Below are 22,230 nucleotides of genomic sequence, written 5' to 3'. Positions count from 1 at the left end.
CAGTGTCCCGCCCTCCTCTGACGTAATTTCCTCTTTCCACAAAGGCAGGACACTGAGAGAGAAGGGAAGGCTGGAGATGAGCTGATTAATTAGTAGCTCATTTGCATGCGGTTACGAACCTAGCCAGCCATCCATCCAGGGAAGCAGACTGACCAATTATTATATAGAGAGATTTGACTTGCTGGCTAACTTCTGAGGTTGGGGGGTGCAGAGGTTAATCCTAATGTACTCTTGATTTAGCCTTAAATATAGACTTTTGTACCACATTCCATATTTCAGTAGCATAATCTAAATTATTATATAGTTCAATGTAATACAGTTTTTATGTATTCTGTTAACTAGGAAAACAACTGAAATTAAGAAATAGCACATACCTCTTTTTGTACATTTATTAAGGACAGCTGGCCGGGTAAAAAATTGCATTTTTTCTGATCCTGGATCAATGTTTGCATGGCATGTTTCACCTTCTTCTTATCCTGCAACAGTGAAAAGGAAATAATAACCATGTTCTTTCAGTCTGAAGTCAATTTTAGTTGTGTGCGATGAAATGATGAAACATACACAATAGAAAAATAGGAAGTGGACTGGTTATTCTCTTAAGCTCCCCCCCCCCCCACCAGATTTCTCCTCCTTCCCTCCCTCTCGCCGGAAGAAATCTAGATCCCCTAGCAAGACCTCCCCACCTGAACTTACCTTTAAGATCACTGGTGGTATAGGGTTCCATTGGGCAGGAGCGATGCCCACTCTCTTCTACCACTCACGGCTCCCGCAACCTCTAGCAGCAGTGTCACAGTACTAGAATTAATATCACAAGACTACCTTTTGAGGTCACAGTGGTCATTTTGAGGCCGAAGCTGCGAAGTGCAGGAGTAATTGGGCATCAGTCCTGCCCACTTAACCCCTACACCACCACTACTACTACTACTACTTATCATTTCTATAGCGCTACACCACCAATAAAGAAAGGCCCAGGGAGGACAATGGGGGCTCTTGCTGGGGGATATATATATGTTTTCAGTGGGGAAGGAGGGGGGACAATTAGAATCAAGAGGTCAGGAGGGAAGAGGACCAGCAAATCCCTCAGGACATACCTGCTCTTTATGCAGTTCTACTCTCTGGTTAGATATCCAGCTACTGGCACTGAATATCGCTGGTGCCTGGATAATTGCCAACTTCGTCCAAACTCTACCTCTATAACGCCCCTTGACAGAGGTAGGGAAGTTCTTCTTGTTTCACTTGATCTCAGTGCAGTATTTGATCTAGTGGACCACAGCATACTTCTCAACCATGTGGAGGAAATAGAAATGTGTGGCTTTTCCCTCCTTTGGTTCAACTCTAATCTTCAGAACAGAACCTTTAAAGTGCTATGGTCCAATGTTTACTCTACTCCTTGGGTTCTTAACTGATCAATACTGGGACCCATTCTACTTAACATTTATTTGTCTCCTCTTGCTCTTTTTCTTTGAACCCTAAATATTACTTTCTTCATATATGCGGACGATGTCCAGCTTCTCTTTCCCCTTGAATCCAGAAACTCATCTCTAATGGCCTACATCTCCGCTATGTTATGCCTTATTGCTTGTTCCATCGCTTAAAACTTAATCCATCTAACACTATGGCTGTGCTTTTCCCTTTATGTGGCCTCACTAATCTTCACTTCCATAGTGTCCTTCCTGATATTTAAGAACTTGTGGGTAGTTATGTCCATCGACCTGTAGGTGAAGATAGAAAACACAGAAGTGAACTGTAAGATATAACCTTTGTGAGGGAGCACAGCCCTTCAGTATTTTCTATCTCTAGCAGGTGGATAGACGTATCTTCCAGCTCTCAGCTCTGGATAGGCCGCTTCTGGTTCAGTTTGTCAACTGGCTCCCATTTGAGTTTGTCAGACATCTCCCTAGCCAGGAAGTCCTGCCTGGAGGTTCCAGTTTTCTGTCTCTTGTGGCCCCTCCCCCCTCCATTGTGGGAGGCAAGGCTCAGCAACTTAAGTCTAAATGGCACTTTAAAAAAAAAGTGCAACAACCCTTTTATTGGAGTCAGCTATTTTGGGCCTCTTCTTTTCTTCAGCGAGGTGAGGAGAGCGTGGGAAGTAGAGTGCAGTGGAGGTAAATCAGCCTTCTGCCTTCTATCTAGGGCAGAGTTTTGGGACTCCAGGAGGTCCTGGGGTTAGTCCATCTCAGAGGCACAGCTGTGCTGTGCAGGATGGCAGCTCCCACAGAGTCAATGAAGAGGTGATTCCACTGTGGTGCCTGCCATGAAGCATCTGGCCCTTGCTCTTCCTGCAAGATGGGGAAAGCGCAAAAGAAGGCCAACATTACTGGTGAGGGCGGCTCTCAAAACCTTTTAACAGTTGCCGGTAGTGCCATGACTCCATGGATGTGGTGGCCTATGCTTCTCCTCAGTCTGATGCAGGAACGGCAGCCATCTTGCAGGCATGAGGTAATGGTGCAGGAAAAGTGTTGGGACTCCCTGCACAGCTCACTCTGCTTTTTCTTCGGGACAGCCAGACCTAGCTGGACAGCCAAGAGTTATGTTTTCCCTGGAATATGTGCTGGTCCTGCAACTGGATATCAAGGATTTAATTTCAGCCAAGTGGGAAACTCCTAATATGGGCCTTAAAGTGGGTACAGCCATGGCTCATTTGTATTCCCTACTGCCAGAGGAAAAGGAAGCGTGTTTGAAATGGCACCAGCAATCAGTGGTGCAAAAGATGAATCAGTCTGGCCAATTGGAAGCTGATCTTGCTTACTTAGTGTATGCAATTTATGACGTGCTTTGCGCCTAGGCTCTCGGCATGTCCTTGATCGTTGTGGCTCGGATGCAATTTTCGTTGCAAAACTGGGCAGCGGATGCGGCCTCCAAATCTCGGCTATTCAAACTTATGTTCATTGGCAAATGCCTTTTTGGGGAGGACCTACGCAACCTTGTGAAGGAGCTAGGTGAGACTATGGTGAGCGCTTCCAGGAGGACAAACCGAGAAGTTTGGTTCATTCTGCTACAGAATTCAAGAAAATAAACAATATAGGCCTGGCTATCAACAGTTAAGTCAGAGGTCTCATTTTCAAAACACGCAGTCTTCCTTTTGTATGGACAAGAAGTCCGAATCCCACACAGGGAGATCCACCAGTGTCTCCCGTAGTGCGTAATTTGATGAGGCTGGCCCACAGCTCTCCACTCCTGGTGGGAGGACTTTGTAGAGGAGTAGACCTTGATCACGTCAGACCAGTGGATCTTAGAGATACTCAGGGAAGAACACAAGCTGGAGTTCTCCTGCCCGGTCGCACCTCTCTTCTGGGAGTTTCCTTGCCGAGGGGTACCAAGGAGTCACTGGTTCAAGCAACCATACATTCTTTGCTCACCCTAGATGCTATCATTCTGGTTCCTTGCAAAGAGCAGGGTCAGGGAAGGTACTCTGTTTACTTTATTGTGCTCAAGAAGGAGGGCACCTTTCAGCTGATTTTGGAACTCAAGGGCCTAAATCGTTGCTTGCGAATCTCCCACTTTCTAATGGAAACTTTGAGATCCATGATAACTTCAGTGCATCTGGGGAAAATTTCTTACAGCTCTGGACCTGAAGGAGGTGTATTTTCATATAGGCATTTGGCCACTTCATCAGTGGTTTCTGAGGTTTGCAGTTCTGGGCCATCATTTCCAATTCAAGGCAATGCCCTTTGGTCTAGCCATGGCTCCAAGAGCATTTTCCAAGATAGTGGTGGTGATGGCCTATCTACATTGTCAAGGGATCAGAGTGCACCTCTATCTCGATGACTGGCTCATCCGAGCCTCCTCCTTCTCACACAGCAAGGCAATAACAGCTACGGTTGTTCACCTTCTTCAGTTGTTGGGCTGGGTGATACATTTTGAGATGAGCAGATTGATTCCATTTTAGTCCATAGAGTTTCTGGGAGTTCTGTTCAACACAAAGAGGGAGAAGATCTTCCTCACCAATCAGGTGCATATGCTGCTTTGACAGAGTGAGCCTCGCACTTAGAACTACGTCTGGTAACACCTAAAACTCCTGTACAAATCTTTTAAATCTCAACCAGGGCCGGTCAAACCCCGGTAAGCAGGCTATGCACTGCAGGAGGGCGTCTGCCTTCAAGAGCGCCTGCTGAGACTTTTGTTTATCTAATCTCTCCTGCTCATCTCAGTCTGGCTCCAAAGCAGGAGCTGTCAGGTCTCTGTCCAGTCCTCTCCCCCCTCCCTAGCAGAGAAATATCCTCCTGTTGTGTTTGTCAGAGGACCTCACTGCTCCAAACACATTGAGATTGAGAGTGAAACCAGGAGCTGGAATCCAGCCCAGAGAGGGCTCAGAGACAGCACAGCACAGCTTGGACCCTTGTTTTGTCAGAGACTGCTGTTTAGTGCTGCACCTGACCCACCCTTTTCCACCCCCACCCCCCCCAACACAGCAACTCACAGGACAGGAGGGCTAGATGCCTGCTTTCAATTCCTAACCATCACCAATCTCCTATCTCTCATTCCCACTTCAGTAACTCCTGTTATTCTGTCCAATTCAGATTGTAGAATATGTTAGTTTATGCTGATTAAGTCTGCCCTAGCTAGATCCTAAGCTGTGCCGGATGGGAAGGCTATTGTGCTGCATGCAGAGTCTAACTTCTTAGGATTTCAGGATAATTTTTGAAGAATTTGAAGAGGGGCTATCTCTGTTCTACATGTATGACTGCAAGGCCAAGTGTCTGAATAGGGATCTGTTTGTTAGACTCTGAAATTTTGATAACACATTGTTTTTCAGAGTTGGCAAGACTGTCTGTTCTCCTAATTCCTGGTCTGTGTGCTAAGTTATTTTTCTTCTATAGTGGTGTAATATATTCAATGATGCCATGGCTGGTAAAAGGGGTGTGTCTACTGTGGGGGCGGAGCCATATTGATCCCGCACCTGGATGGGTAGGGGCGCCGACTAATAGACTGCAGGAGGGCGCTAGAAACCTTAGGGCCGGCCCTGATCTCAACCTCATAATGTACAACAGCACAATACATTTTTTTTGTTTTATTTAACACAAACTAGTGCTGTACATGAATATCATTTACCTGCTGAAAATCTTTTATGTGTTTGTGTCTAGACTGAATAAGATATCCATATACTCTCAATACATCTGATGTTTGTCCCGAGATGAGGGCAACACTGATTTTCATCCCCAGAGCATGAAAGATAAATATATTCAAAAAGAGGGTTTGAAAATCATTCAGTCCTTCATCAGCAATAATTAAAAAATAGGGATGCCTTTCTTTCAAGAATTCCTGCCATTTTTGTGACAGACAGTTGGTAAACACAGTGTGAACTTCGAGATCAGTGTTCCGCTCAAGGTGGAAGATTAATGCAGTGCGCAGAGAAAGGAGATGGGGCTGGCTGTAGTAAAAATATTCAGCATCCTGTAGAAAAAAAAAGTTATGTTATACTCTTGAATGTATTTATTTATTTGGATTTATTAAGTATAGCTTGACAGAAAACTTAAAATTTTGTTACTAACATAACAATAGTAAAATGATCAAATATAAGCATACATACAATTATATGAGGTAGATTTGGAGATAGCAAATTACGTAAATCCTAGTAATCGGACTAACATGACACAGTATCTTGAATGAAAACATTTAACAGCACAAAAAAAATTCATATAACAGAAATATGATAAATGCCATTAGAGTAAGAATGATACCATAATAGGTCTAATGGAAAAACATTCATTTAACATAGCTATGATACTCATGTTGTTTCCATAATATAAATCATCACCAATCAAAAGGTCCAAAAGCAATTTTATCAGTCTAATTCAGCAAAAACCCAGCATGGCCATATTTTGAAATGTCTTCATCAGGTGCATGGCATTAAAAGGGCAGTCTAAAAAATGACCTTAGGGGTATACTCTTAACAGGGTAGTCTTAGGAGGCTATCTTAAAGCTACCAGATAACTAGTTGGCAGCTAAAAACTTGCTTCATCCTAACCAGCTATAGAATAGATAGCTAACATTGAAAATTAGCACTAGTCAAACGACTTCCCCCCAATCACTGTTCCCTGTAAGCTGAGCAGGAGTCCTCCACCTACAGTTCTGTTATGTTTCACCATCACATTTTTAATAGTGAGGGCCAAGCAATCTCTTCTGAACTCCGGAGATCTGCTTATCCCTAACAACTGAAAACACCACACCCCACTGGCAGCAACGTAGTTGGAGGGCTCCAATTCAGCTAAGACAGAACAGTGCCCCCAACCCATTCACGCTGCCTGAAATGCTCAGTTTTTGATTGGTTAAATATAACTGCCTACTGAAACTATATTTTTTCTTGTATTGGTTTTAAAATATATCTTGTTGCATGATTTTTAATTATTTTGGACACCACTTCAGATGGTCTTGTAGGGCCAAGAAGATGGACTATGATGCCCTTTTACTGAAGTATGGTAAAGTTTTGCATTTATTGCATGTTACATATAAAAATTAAAACACAGTAAATGAAAAGCTTGTGCAATAATTGTTGGGGATGTTCCCAGCATGTTCCCGTATAGTTACCACAAACAAAAGTTATTTAGGGGCCCTTTTACTAAGCTGCGTAAGAGTCTATGGACGCCCAACACATGCAAAAATGGAGTTACCGAACAGCTACAGTGTGGCTCTTGCAGTAATTTCATTTTTTGAGCACATCCGATATGCGCGTCCAAAAAATAATTTCAGATGCACGTATCAGACATGCACCAAGTGGCACTTGACCCTCATAGGCCATTACCGCCCGGTTTCCAAATGAGTCTTTACCGCTAGGTCAATGGCTGGTGGTAAGAACTCAGACCCAAAATGGATGCACAGCAATTTTGATTTTGCTGCTCGTCCACTTTCGTCAACAATTTTTAAAAGGCCTTTAGCGTGCTGAAAATGGATCAGTGCACGCCCAAAACCCGTGCCTATACTACCGCAAGCCATTTTTCAGTGCGCCTTTGTAAAAGGTCCCCTTAGAGCAGTGGTTTTCAAATGAGTCCTCAGGGACCAACTGGCCAGTCAGGTTTACAGGCTATCCACAATGAATATGCATTAGAGATATTTGCATTCAATGATGGAAGAGCATGCTTAGCATATAAATACACTTTCCTGTACAACTGATAAGAGTTAAATAACCATTAAATAACCATTCTCACATACAACATGCATAGAGTATGACAGTAAAAAGTAAAAAGGGAGGAAAAAGCCTCAGAACTCCACCTTCATCTGATAATGATAGGATTTAACTGGTAGTGACCTCACAGGCATAAAAAACTTCCCTACTGAAACTGTTCAGGCTCTATGCAATGCATCAATTACTGCTGACCTTAATTTTAAAAAGGGTCCTTTAACTAAGCTGTGGGAAAAACGGCCCTGCAGAAGCTATAGGGGCCGTTTTTCTGCGGGCACTTTTTACCGCTGCAAGGTACAAGGCATCCTCCCCCCCAAAAAAATGGGCATGCGATAAGATAACACTTGCTACAAGGTCATGTGGCAGGGAGGACTTACCACCATCTACTCAGGTGGCAGCAAGGGTTCTGCGCTGCCCGATTACCACTGGGTTAGCACTGCACTAGATACAAAAAATTTCTGGGGAGCACCTGAAATGTTCAGTTTTAGCGTGCGTAAAGCCCGTAATGAGCTTACCATTGCTTTGTAAAAGGGACCCGTGGAGGGCATAATCAAAAGGGGCGCCCAAGTTTTCCTGAGGACATCCTCACAGGATGTCCCGGCGAAACAAGATGGGCCTCCATCTTTCGTTTCGATAATACAGTCAGGGATGCCCAAATCTTGACATTTAGGTCATCCCTACAGGTGGTCGTCCTTAGACTTGGTCGTTTCTGATTTTCGGCGATAATGGAAACCAAGGATGCCCATCTCAGAAACGACCAAATGCAAGCCCTTTGGTCATGGAAGGAGCCAGCATTCATAGTGCACTGGTCCCCCTGACATGCCAGGACACCAACCGGGCACCCTAGGGGGCACTGCAGCGGACTTCAGAAAAAGCTCCCAGGTACATAGCTCCCTTACCTTGTGTGCTGAGCCCCCCAAAACCCACTACCCACAACTGTACACCACTACCATAGCCCTTACGGGTGAAGGGGGCACCTAGATGTGAGTACAGTGGGATTGTGGTGGGTTTTGGATGGCTCACATTTACCACCACAAGTGTAACGGGGGGGGGGGCTGGGTCCGCCTGCCTGAAGTGCACTGCACCCACTAAAACTGCTCCAGGGACCTGCATACTGCTGTGATGGACCTGAATATGACATTTGAGGCTGGCACAAAATATTTTTAAAGTTCTTGAGGGTGGGAGGGGGTTAGTGACCACTGGGGGAGTAAGGGGAGGTCATCTGGTCAGTTCGGGCACCTTTTTTTGCCTTGGTAATAAGAAAAACTGGACCAGGTAAAGTCGTCCAAATTCTCATCAGGGACGCCCATTTTTTCCATTATGGGTGGAGGACGCCCATGTGTTAGGCACACCAAAGTCCTGCCTTCACTATGCCTCCGACACGCCCCCAGAAACTTTGATCATCCATGCGAGGAAAAGCAGTTGGGGACACCCAAAATCGGCTTTCGATTATGCCGATTTGGGCGACCCTGTGATGCCCATCTTCCGATTTGTGTCGAAAGATGGGTCGCCAATTCTCTTTCGAAAATAAGCCTGAAAGTGACCTATCTTTGCTCAGCGTGCTCAACATATACGGATTCCACCAACTAGTTTCGCCATGTGACTGCTTCAGGGTATATCAGAATCAAAACTCGGTAGACTACACATGATAATGCATTTCCAGCGTCACCTGGTTCTTTTTACTGTCATATTGTATGCGTGTTGTGTGAGAAAATGGTTATTTAATTCTTGTCAGTTATACATGAAAGTGTATTTATATGATTATTGTTCTTTTCTGTTCTCTGTTTTTGGAAGTGCATGCTAATACAGCTCATGCATATTCATTGTCCCAGTGATCTCTAATGACTGGGTTGAAAACCTCTGCTTTAGAGTGCTGAAAATGTGATGAAAATTAATGTAAAAATATTATCAGGCAGTAAGTGCATCTGTGCTAACTGCAGCAGTGACAGCATGTTGTAAAATTGTATGCGCTAACTGCAATACGCAGTCCACGTCCATTGCCTGCCCATAAAACTCCCCCACTTCCTATCCCACAACATAGTACGCAGTTAGCGTATGAATTAATGTTCCCATTCCAACACCACAACTTGGGCTGCAAATTGTTAAATCAAAATCTGAACCCAAACATATATATATATATGCAGACCCCTACAGGCACCCCCTCAACATCTACTGTCAATCTTTGGGGTCTAGTGGGGGAAGGAGCAGTCGCTCCTGCCTCACAGCTTCATTTTCAGAATAGTAAAACTTGAATCCCTAGCAGTAGACCTTTTCTGTAAAAGATGATAGGTGTTTCCTTGTGTAACTTGAAATCCGAAGATAGAACGCAGAAAGAGAAGGCCCAAAGTTCCAAATCTGCTGTTGTAAAGATCATTGGACAAGACCCACAATACTACATGAAAGCAAAGGAATGAAAACTTTTTATTCCTGCAATGACCAAAGATTTTTGCCAGGGAAAAGACAGAAGACTTCTAGCATAGTTTTTTCCATTTACAGTGGTAATATTTGACTGGGAAAATAAATATGCAATACCCTTCTGGCTCTTTTTTGAACTTGAAAAACTAAGGGCTCCTTCTACTACGGTGCACTAATAGATTTAGCTCATGCTAAGGATTAGTGCACGCTATATGATAAGATGGCCATAATATTCCTATTGGCTTCATATCATTTAGTGCACGCTAAATCAGTTAGCGTACCTTAGTAAAAGGACTCCTAAGTTATTTTTTGATTAGTCCTTGGGAACAGCCCTGTACTTGATTGTTCACATACAACCAAGTGTGCCAAAATCAAGTGAACAGGGTACTCATTAATAAAATTAAAATTCAGGGGGAAGTTATCAACATGAGCTACTGTTAAGTTGGGTTATTTTAGCACAAGCCAGGTTATTTTAGTACAGTCTCATTGCATAAAATGGGATCCTGTGCTAAAATAACCCAACTTATGGTGAAATAACTCAAACTAGTCAACATTAATAACTTCCCCCCTTAGACTTAAAAATATTAGCTGACCTGAAAAATGTAATGGCAAATCATCATTTATTAAATAAATACGTGCTATTTTACCTTGAAGAAAACAAGTATATACTTTGCTCCTTTTTCAGTCAAATCTGACAGAAAACACTCCACTAAGTAAAAGAAATGCAGAGTCTGTCCTTTCCTTAGAGTCTTTTGCAGAATATGTGTGATTAACAATGAATCCCCATCAATCAGAAAAAATTCAGACTCAACATAGTCATTGAGTAAACTGGAATATCTGGAGGGGAAAAAAGGCAGAATTAGAGACAAATACTACCAATATATTACACCCCCCATCGTATGGTTAAGCTGTTCCGAACAGGGTCAGCCCAATGTTGGCGTCAATGTAACGCAATAGGAGATATGTTTCATGTTTGGTGGGATTATACACATGCGCAGAATTACTGGGCAAGGATAATCTAATTTCTGAGTGAGGTGGCTGGGACAAATTACCCAATGAAAATGGACCATTGTTTATTACATTTTAAACCAGTGGGAATCCCAGCCTCCATACATCAATTTGCTGCTCAAGTGTTTGTGGCGAGCAACCTGGTCCTGGCAGCGGCCTGGAAACAGCCAACTCTCCCAGATCATCAAAGAGTTATACAGAAGGTGGACTATATAAGTACATAAGTACATAAGTATTGCCATACTGGGAAAGACCAAAGGTCCATCGAGCCCAGCATCCTGTTTCCAACAGTGGCCAATCCAGGACACAAATACCTGGCAAGATCCTGAAAAAGTTCAATAGATTTTATGCTGCTTATCCCACAAATAAGCAGTGGATTTTCCCTAAGTTCATTTAATAAGGGTCTACAGATTTTTCCTGTAGGAAGCGATCCAAACCTTTTTTAAACTCCACTAACCGCCTTTACCACATTCTCTGGCAACGAATTCCAGAGTTTAATTACACGTTGAGTGAAGAAATATTTTCTTGATGTCCAAACTTACAGCTCTACGCACAGGACACATATTACAATATCAGAAAATCTGGAACCTGTACGAACAATGGTGAACCTCACAGAACACCTCTTGTTAGATATAATTGGCAATACAAGCAAAAAGACTGAGTCGAGCGAGCTATTTGAGTGGGAGGGGACAGGGGAGGGGAGGGAGGGGAGGTAAGAAGGGGAACGATGAGATCTGAACATACGAATTTGCTACAGATGATCATTGTATAGCTCACTGAGTGTATTAGAAAAGTTCTTTGTGTCACTGAGTTTATTAATGAAAATAATAAAAAAAATATTCAAAAAAACACCCAAATAGTACCAATAAAAGCTTTACTATATTGTGACCTACGTACTAGAGCACAGTAATTGGTTTCTCAAGTGCTGAAAGGGTTTACTATATAATAAACCATCACCCTAGATACTATGGGGTCCTTTTACTAAGGTGTGCTAATGGATTTAGTGCGCGCTAATGACTAGCACTCGCTAAATGATAAGACGCCCATTATATTCCTATGGGAGTCATCATTTAGCACACACTAATCAGCGTGCACTAAATCTGTTAGCGCATCTTAGTAAAAGGACTCCTTAGTGAGTGTAATAAATGGTATATAAAAAAAATACACTACAGAAAAGTTTCAATACATCCATGGAGTAGAAAGGAAATAAAATAATTGTAGAAGAGCAGACAGATAATGAAGAGGTTAAAGCAGGAAAAAAAGGAATAAATGTTTCCATAATGACCCTGATGTTTTTTGATCCTTCAGCCTTATTTTAATCTCCCCCTATTCAAGCAAAGAAGGATTATTGAATGGAAAGAATTTGCAGAGGGTGGGGAACTCCAAAAAGTTTCACTGGGAATGGGACAGGTGTAAAAAAGCTGATAGGTTCACACGAGGAGAGAGGGAGGGAGAGGTCAGTACAGGAAAGCCGTGTTCAGTAGCATCATAAACCCAATTTATCAGAAAGAACTTTCATATCCATAGTAAATTATTCAAAAAGGATCTTATGTTCCAACACATAAATACAATGTATTAAATACAAGGATAGACCTTCACAAAGAAATTAAGGGCCCTGTTTACTAAGGTGCGCTAGTGTTTTTAGCACATGCTAAACGCTAGACACCCATAGGAATATATGGGTGTCTCTAGTGTTAGCACATGCTAATTTTTAGTGCACGCTAAAAACGCTAGTGTGTCTACAGAAATGACTCCATGTGGTTATTATCAAAACTGACAAGTATTATGATATATGCATTTGAAAAGATAGCCTTAAATGGAACAGAGAAATTGGAGAAAAAAACTATCAAATACATTTTAATTTGACAAGAAAAAAATGTTAAGCTATCCAGAATTTAAGGAATGATAGAAGTGTAGTGATAAAACCAGCTGATAAAGGTATAATGGATGTAAATAAACAGTGTTGTATAGTAACTATGTAAAAGTAATTAGTTCCTGTAGTTAAGTAAAAGATTTGTTGCTTTTACTTATAAAGAAGTACAGGAAACATTTACTTTCACTGAAGTAATAATGTCACTCATTTTTGCTACTTTTACATAGTTACATCTGATGCTTGCAGTTCAAAGTAAAAAGCAATAGTAGATGTGAGACATAAATGATGATTCCTTGGTAAACAAATGAAACAGCAAAAACTGGAACAGAATTATGCTAATGCAAACCACACCACACACACAGAGGATCATCTCATGTTAAATTTTGCTGTTCAGGGAATACAGTCTATGAGAATAGTGGAGTTGCCTGTGTTTGTGAGTTGGGCCACTTTGAAGCAGAGATGAAGGTGAAGCTGGTTGCAATTCTTGAAGAACAGACATATATCTTTACAACAGATTGCTGGTCATCCCATGGGAAATTTTACATTAGGGAGACTGTCCATTAGAGTCTTTAGAGAGGAAGTCTCCTTGTCTGGTCTAAAGAAAATTGAAGGGTTCACATTCAATTGAAATCCTTGCATCAGTTCTTGAAGACATTCATACAGAGCTTGCCATCAGACAAAATATTGTTAGAACAACAGTCAATGATTCCAACTTTGTGAAAGCTGTCTCTGTAATTGGACATCATGATGAAGATAACAAAGACGAAGATGAGGATGCAAATGATGAGTTAGACTGCACTACTTCTAATGCAGGTGATAATGACAATGATGATGAAAAAGCATTCTTTGTTATAAGGCAGTCAAGTGTTTCAATACCTGTAGACCCAGTCAGAAGACATCAGTAGAACAGCAGCAAGGTCTGATTTGAAGGAACGTTTTAGCAAACTGAACACTTCTGCCAGTGCAGTTGTTGAATGCCTTTTTAGCTGTGCTGATTTAAATGATGACTTACAAGCGCACCTGCATGACTGACAACCATTTTAAAAATTCAGTTTTACTAAAAGCAAAGTGGATTGAATTGTACAGCAATAAAGTTATAGGGATGAAAATGTTAACAGTAGGTCCATTCATTGTAATTGCATACTTTTACTCCAAAGTACTAAATTAAGCAATAACATTTTTATTCTCACTTAAGTAAAAATGTTTATGTGTTCTTCACTGTACTTTTATGCATTTATTTTTACTTTTACTTAGTACTTTGACCTAGAACTTTGAACAACACTGTAAATAAATAAAAAGATGTAGTTATGTGAACTTAACAACTTACATTTAGGCCTGTTTACTAAGCAGCGTTATAGGCGTGTTAACATTTTTAATGCATGTTAACCATGTATGTGCCTACAATACCCCTATAGGCGCCTACATGGTTAGCACGCGCTAAGTGTAGGCACGCTAAAAACACTAATGCACCTTAGTAAACAGGGGCCATAGAGTGGAAGTTATCAACTAAGGCTACTGTTTAGTCGGGTTACCACATGTCAGGTTATTTTACTATGTTGGGTTACTTTAGCACAGGGTCCCATTCCATGCAATGAGACCTTGTGCTAATATAACCCAACTTAACAGTAGCTCACCACCACAGCAATTATACATGGTAGGAGTTATTCTATCTTAGAAAAGATTAAGAAACTTTTCTTACCAGAAAAGAATTAAATTTTGTGAGAGTGAAACATCCTGGATACTCACAATCTATATTCTTCCTAAAGTACATCAATCTTTGACTGCTCCCCTTCGTAGAACAATTGTATCAGCCACTGGTTCAATTTTGGGGCCATTGTCAAAATTTGTAGATGTGTTCCTTATATTTTTATCCCTCAAATATCATTATACATTTGCAATTCTGCACAAATGATTAAGCTGTTAGAGAATGTTGACATTTCAAACAGAGATTATTTATAATTTACGGAAATTCAATGTTTTTATACCAATATTCCACAGTCTGAGGTTATAGAAACATTCAATGTATGTTAAGTGAAAAAGCCACTAATATGATTCCTACTGAATGTATTATTCAGTTAGCAAAATGTGATTTGACTGAAAAATTATTGAAGTTTATGTGGTGAGCTTTGTCTACATGACTGAAGACTGCTCCCAGTGCCGGTTTGAAAACAGATTTGGGAAGACAAGGCTATAGCGGACAGATTAAGTAAATTCTTTGCTTCGGTCTTCACAGAGAAAGATGTGGGAGAGATACTAGTTCCAGAAATGGTATTCAAGGCTGATGAGTCAGAGAAACTGAAACAAATCTCTGTAAATATGGAATATGTAATAGAACAATTTGACAAACTGAAGAGTAGTAAATCACCTGGACCGGATGGTATATATCCCAGAGTACTGATAGAATTGAAAAATGAACTTGAAGATCTTTTATTTGTAATATGTAATATATCTTTAAAATCAAGCATTGCACCAGAAGATTGGAGGGTAGCTGATGTAATGCCGATTTTTAAAAAAGATTCCAGAGGTGATTTGGGAAATTATAGACCGGTGAGCCTGACATTGGTGCTGGGCAAAATGATAGAGACTATAATAAAAAAGAAAATCACAGAGCACATACATAAACATGGATTAATGAGACAAAGCCAACATGGATTTAGTCATGGAAAATCTTGCCTCACCAATCTACTGCATTTCTTTGAAGGGGTGACTAGCATTTGGATAAAGGTGAGCCAGTCGATATGGTGTATCTGGATTTTCAAAAGGTATTTTACAAAGTACCTAATTGAGGAAATCAGAAAGTCATGGGATAGGAGGCAATGTCTTATTGTGGATTAAAAACTGGTTAAAAGATAGAAAACAGGGGGTAGGGTTAAATGGTCAGTATTCTCGATGAAGCAGGGTAGATAGTGGAGTTCCCCAGGGCAGTGTTCCCTCTAAGGTGAGCATGTGAGCGATCGTTCATACAAACCGGGAGCGTCGCTCACTATGGACTTTTCCTCCAGGAATTTGTCTAAACCTTTTTAAAACCCAGATACCACCTCTTCCGGAAAAGAGTTCCAGAGTTTAACTATTTTTTCACTCAATGAATAGTTAAGCTCTGGAACTCTTTGCTGGAGGAGGTGCAACTCCTTGCCCTGGGATTTGTAGTATGGAGTGTTGCAACGATTTGGGTTTCTGCCAGGCCCATCTAGCCCAATACTGGGCTAGATGGACCACTGGTCTGACCCAGTATGGCTACTCTTTTGTTCTTAACATAAGCAACAACATCACCCAATAAGACCGCCTTAGCGGTGGGCCAAAACAAAGAACAGTTAGATGCATGCTGCCCATTAAAGAAGACAAAATCCTCCCATTTTACCAAAAGGTATTTCTGGAACTCAGGATTGTTATATAAGTAAGCTGGAAAATGCCAGCCCTTCCGCTGATGATAAAAGGGTGTAGCAAAACTAATCAAGGCTTTAATCCCATTTGGAAGGTGTGACCAAAAAGCTGCTGCTTGATATATAAAAGTTTTCTGAAATAATTTCCAGTAGCAAACACCTTTAGGGCTGGGAAATGTTAAAAAATTAGAATGTCGTATAAGATAGATTCTCCCATGTAACAGCCTCCATATTAATGTCACCATATTACCCGATATATCTCTGTACAATAATCAGCATTTCAGAGTTGTGTGGGTGCAGGACGGACCTTGCGTCGCTCCCTTTTATGACTTATCCGGTATGCTGTTTTTTTGCACAACCCTTTGAAGATATATGCCTCCACACCTTCTAGACATTTTATACAGCGATATTAATCTTCCTCGACAGTAAAAGAATATTATATAGGCCCTGACGCAGCTCTGCTGGGCGAAACACGGCCTGTGTCGGGCTGATTCTGAATATGTTTGTTATTTAATAAATTGATATTTCTCTCTTATCGATCTACTCTTATGTGTTTCCCTTATGTTGTTATGAGACCCAAATCATGTTGTGGTCAGACACCTCCAGCAGATCAATGATGGCTGCATAGACCAAAGGGGAAAAAGACCTATTCACCAAAATATAATCTAGTCTGATCAACTGTCATGCGCTCTAGAATGATGAGTGAAGTCCCTCTCACCCATGTGCAGCAACTGCCACGCGCTCTAGAATGATGAGTGAAGTCCCTCTCACCCATGTGCAGCAACTGCCACGGATCCAACAACTGTACTGCTGTGCAGATAAGCTGTAATGGCATTGCAGGGCATCTAAAATGAAGGGTTATAGGTGGGGACCTATCGAGCTCAGGCTCCATCACTAAATTAAACTCCCCAACAATAAGCAGCAATTGGTCAGCATATGATGCACAGAGACTCACTAGTTTCTGATAAATATGGGATCATGGAGATTGGGCCAATAGACCACAAGTAGTATTAAAACAGTGCCTTAAACATTCAGATTCAGCATTAAGAGTCTCCCAGCATCATCTTTATACAGAGGGACTACCTCACAGGGCATGTTTTTATGGATAAGAACAGCTACCTCGCTCTTACGCCCCATGGCTGAAGAGTAAAAAATTGACCCATCCATAGACGATGTAATTTTTCATGCTCTATATCAGAGAGTCTCATTTCATGGAGGCAGGTGACTTGCACACCTTGACGATTCAAGGCCACTAGAATCTGTGTTCGCTTCACAGGAGACGAGATGCCTCCTACATTCCATGAAAAGATCGTATTTACTCCGGAGGCATCCCTCATGTAGAGTATATACTAACAACACAGCAAACAGGGAAGCAATAAAATAAGAGCTGTCCTGGGGTGCAAACCGCACTCTCAAACAATGGTTTAACAAATACCAGAATTCGCTGTTCCAGTAAATAGTACCTTCCCAGTCCCAACAACGAACCCCACCTCCCACCCCCCAAAAAACCCTCATCCAGACTGGCATCCAACTCATTGGGCATCAGTCCAAGAGACAAATGATGTAATGCCATGAGACCCCTCAGCTCCCTATCCCATCCAGCCCTCTAAGAGGGAGGCATGCAGGCTAGAGAGACTAGACAAAATCAACAAATAACATCAAATAATCTGTAAGAGAAATAAGGTGGTTAGTAAGCAGACTGTGCACACAAATCTGACCACTGCCCCAAAAGTCTCCAAAAATAGCACTGTCCCCTTAAAAACAACATTCACTACATATGGAGGCCTTGTGCCTCAGGAGGAGGTTGAGGGGCGCTGGAGGAGCGTGTCAGTAATAAAGTCTTGTGCAGTTTGAGGTGAGTCAAAAGTGCCCACTGCCCCTCCACATAGATTTTCAATACTGCTGGGTAAATCAACATAAAGCAGGTGTTTAAGTTACTGAGCTAGAGGTGTAAATCTGTTGTGCTTTTTCAGCAAAGTTTACGATTAGTCTTGAAATATTTGCACCTTCAAGTCATCATATTCCAAGGTCTCTCTCTTACTCCAGAATTGCCGCAAAATCGCCAGTTTGTGCAAATAATTGTGGACTTTAGCTATGACCACCCGCGGCCTGACTGCGGCATCACGCAGACGGCCCAAGTGATATGCGCGCTCCAAGCACATCGGGCCCAGGCCTTCTGGAGCAGTACATTCCTGCTTCAGCCAATTTTCCAAGATAGAACCCAAACATTGTTCTGACAGAGATTCTGGCAGGGCGACAAAGCACAAGTTGTTGTGTCTCGATCTGTTTTCCAGATCCTCCAATTGCTGCGCCTGTTCCTTCAAGGAGGACTGGAGGGCTTCAACAAGCGCTGATGTGGTTGCAAGCTCATCCTCCATCTTGGAAACACGCTGCTCGAGATCCCCTGTTCTACACATGGTCTCTGCCAGAAGAGCCTCCATACTAGACAACTGCTCAGAAAAATGAGCTACCATGGATCCAGGGCTTGAAACACTGTGGTTGTAAGTTGGAAAAGCTGCGCTTTACTGAATGCTGTCTGCAATATTTGCAGGGGCTCTGCCATCTTGTCATCTCCCGTCTTAGGCTTCCTTCCCCCTCCTTTGGCTACCATAGCTGCACTCGGGTGGGTTATGAATTTGTCCATATACTGTGCACTAAATCCACATCAGTTGTGTCGTCTTCCGGTAAAAGTAGATATGATAAATATGAGGCAAAGAACCGAGGGGTCCAGAGCTGCTCTAACACACATCTGAGCAGCTCACTGCATCATGTGATCTCTCCAGAGGGTGTGTAGAAATGGTTCATTCAAAAGTGAAGGTTCTAGACTTTAGAAAAACTAACTTGGTTCAGATGGGGGACTATCAATATATAACAATGAAATAAAGTTTAAAATGTCATTTACAGTATGGTTGTATTTATTCATTTATTAAATCACTTACTCAGCTTTTGCAAATTCATTCACAATATAATCAGACAGTGTGTCCTCAAATGTACAGCATGCGCTTGACTCTGAAAATGGAATATAAACACATCATCTCAGTAATCAAGAAGAATAAAGAATATGCTGCATGATTGTTACAAAAAGGCATTTAATGTAGGGTTATGTAACAATATAATATGGAGTTAACTCCTGATTTTTAAAATATCATAAAGGTCCATTTTGAAAAAAGATTTGAGTGGCCAAAACAGTCATACAGTTATACCTGGATAAGCTGTTCATGTGATATTTTCAACCACATACTCTTTCATATATATCTAGCAATAGTAAAATTAATTTTTAAATAATTCAGGAGGTTTTATTTTAATAATCTGCATCATGTTTAAACCGAAGCAAAAATGGTGCACATTCTGGGGATAATTTTTTAAGGAGCTACCTAGTTTTAGATGGCAAGAATATGCATAAATAGTGACATCTTAATCATTTATGTGCATAAGTGCCATTTATGTGTGTAAATGTCCTCTTATAAAATACTGACCAGTGTAAAACTATATGCCTTTTTTTGCATAGAGCATACTTTTACTGTGATTATGCACATGGGTTAAGTTTGAGCTGAGAATATATGTACACGTACAAATTATAAGGTGAACTTTATTCTTACCTGCTTCTTTCCTTGAGTCCTGATAGACAAGTCCAGACTGATGGGATGTACTCAAGCTTCAACCCTCCAGGAAGAACGAAGAGAAGGCTCCCTCCAAAACAACTTACCAAAGACACTCTCCTCTCTAACACACACATCAACTCTGTACCACCCTAAAGCTGTCCTCCAGTCGACTGCCTATACTTCCACCTCGGAACTTGTTTGCACCCTCATACAATGAGTCCTAAAGCCTAGTGGAGCCTCTCTCTGATTTAGGACATATGGAGGGGCATTTTCGAAAGGGGCATCCATATTTCGATTTGGACGTCCTCACAAAACGTCCTGATCCAGCGGGAAACTCGTATTTTCGAAACAAGATGGGTGTCCATCTTTCATTTCAAAAATACCATCAGGGACATCCAAATCCTTAAATTTGGTCGTCCTTAGAGATGGATATCCCTAGAGATGGTCATCTCTGATTTTCAGTGATTTTCAAAACCAAGGACGTCCATCTCAGAAACGACCAAATACAAGCCATTTGGTCATGGGAGGAGCCAGCATTTGTACTGCACTGGTCCCCCTGACATGTCAGGACACCAACCGGGCACCCTAGGGGGCACTGCAGTGGACTTCATAAATTGCTCCCAGGTACATAGCTCCATTATCTTGTCTGATGAGCCCCCAATCCCCCCCCCCCCGCAAAACCCACTACCCCCAACTGTACGCCACTACCATAGCCCTTACGGGTGAAAGGGGGCACCTAGGGGGCACCTAGATGTGGGTACAGTGGGTTTCTGGTGGGTTTTGGAGGGCTCACTGTTTCTTCCACAAATGTAACAGGTAGGGGTTGGGGATGGGGCTGGGTCCGCCTGTCTGAAGTGCACTCACCAATAAAAACTGCTCCAGGGACCTGCATACTGCTTTCATAGACCTGAGTATGACATCTGAGGTTTGCATAGAGGCTGGCACAACATATTTTTAAATATGTTTTTTTAGGGTGGGAGGGGGTTAGTGACCACTGGGAGAGTAATGAGAGGTCATCCCCGATTCCCTCCGGTGGCCATCTGGTCAGTTTGGGCACCTTTTTGTGCCTTAGTCGTAAGAAAAACAGGTCCGGGTGAAAACGTCCAATTGCTTGTCAGGGACATCCTTGTTTTTTTCCATTATGGGTCAAGGATGTCCAAGTGTTAGGCACGTCTAAGTCCCGCCTTCGCTACACCTCCGACTCGCCCCCTTGAACTTTGGACGTCCCTGCGACGGAGTGCAGTTGGGGACGTCCAAAATCGGCTTTCGATTATACCGATTTGGACGACCCTGGGAGAAGGACGTCCATCTTCCAATTTATGTCGAAAGGGGGGCGTCCTTCTCTTTCGAAAATGAGCCCAATGGTGACCTATTGCTTGTCTAACATACTCAGGAAGTCTCAGAAGCCGCTTCACCCCTGCATAGATCACCGAATAAGGTGAAAAGATGATCAGACTTCCAGAAGCATTTGTAACTTCCAAATATCAAATCAGGACCCTGAGGATGTCCAGTTTATGTAAAACCCTGATGGCACCATCTCTCTTGTTTCTTGAAATGGTTGGCAAAGATATAGCCTGATTTACATTGAAAAGATGAGAATCGCCTTCACAAAAAAGCCTAAAGTGTGCAAAAGGTCACTGACTCTGATGCAAATGGCAAATGCGGATTTCTTTAGAAAAGTGCTTTGTGAGACCCTACCTGTTTGCATAGCCACCAGTAGGACATCTTTCAAGGTCACAGCTTACACAATCACCTGCTTCAAGGCATTTAACATAAAGTTAAGGCCTCACTGTGGTACTATAAATTTGATAGGAAGATGAAGATATTAAACCTCCCACAATAACCAAGAAATGTCCATGTACACCACTGAGACCCCTTCATCCTGATTCTGAAACATGGAGTTAGAACTAAGGCCTAAGTCCTGGTCAAGCCTGGCTTGCAAGAAGGCCAAAATGGACAGAATATCTGCTCTGTAGGTAGAGAATCCACAGTCTCTTCACAGGACTCAAAGATGGGCAACTGAGGTTTGCAGGCTAAGTCTAGTTCTCAATTATAGAGCTACAGGCATATGTGCGCCAACACCACTATAGGGGTAAGTCCCCTGCATAGGTTCCACTAACAGAGCCAGTAATGACCTCAGCACCAGATACGTCAAGCCATGTATTAATACAGTTTGAACTGTGCCCTGATTTTACCAAGGTCCTGCATCAGCAAGAAGGAATTGCTTAAGAACTGCTTGCCTAATGCAATCACCTCAGGTCAGACTAACCCAGCCACTTTGGAGCCTGGGCATGAATGAAGGCCAGAGTCCAGGTCACCAGACTGTTTGGTGTCTGAGTTCCAGGAATTGTAACTTTGTTGATGTAAAATGGGCATTCTAGTAATTTCCTAGGATAGAAGGTCCGAAACAAGGGGTGATGTTTACAGTATGTGACCCTTGGGACCACATGCTACTGCCAAAAACTGTATATAAGAGGCACCCTTTTGGTCCAAAAGTTATCTGGTGTTCTCATCAGATCCGTGCTAATATCTTCTCATATTTCCTAGCTCGTAAAACAATAGAGCAAAAAGAAGAAAAAGATCTCAACGAATGGAACAAACCAACAGTCAGTCAGAAAGTGGAGTTAGTAAAAAAAAAAAAAGGTTGGAACCAGATGATTCTTTAACTTAGCAACTGTAAGCGATGGAGAACCTGACACAGCTGTGTTTCAGCATAAGTATATGCCTGCGTCAGGGGTAAATTCTCTGGTACAACAACTGCAAATGTTAGAAAATCAAAAGCTGGTTCAATGTTCAATTTTATGCTTAGAAGCAACTTCAAACTAGCTCAGC

The 22,230-nt window shown here is 42.0% G+C and overlaps 1 protein-coding gene across 1 annotated transcript in view; it reads right to left on the bottom strand.

The window, feature by feature from the left end:
• Nucleotides 1–22,230, bottom strand: part of LOC115462208 (probable ATP-dependent RNA helicase DDX60) — a 348,344-nt gene that overhangs the window by 301,867 nt on the left and 24,247 nt on the right. Inside the window, exons 3-6 of the mRNA XM_030192222.1 lie at nt 18,736–18,805; nt 10,183–10,372; nt 5,053–5,394; nt 375–476 (exon numbers count right to left, since the gene is read on the bottom strand). Of these exons, the coding sequence (XP_030048082.1) occupies nt 375–476; nt 5,053–5,394; nt 10,183–10,372; nt 18,736–18,805 (704 nt within the window). The remainder of the gene's footprint in view (nt 1–374; nt 477–5,052; nt 5,395–10,182; nt 10,373–18,735; nt 18,806–22,230) is intronic.

This window comes from Microcaecilia unicolor, chromosome 2 (assembly GCF_901765095.1).
Source record: "Microcaecilia unicolor chromosome 2, aMicUni1.1, whole genome shotgun sequence".
Lineage (NCBI taxonomy): Eukaryota > Metazoa > Chordata > Amphibia > Gymnophiona > Siphonopidae > Microcaecilia > Microcaecilia unicolor.
The sequence above is the reverse complement of the archived record's forward strand: the minus strand, read 5'-3'. Positions and strand labels throughout refer to the sequence as shown.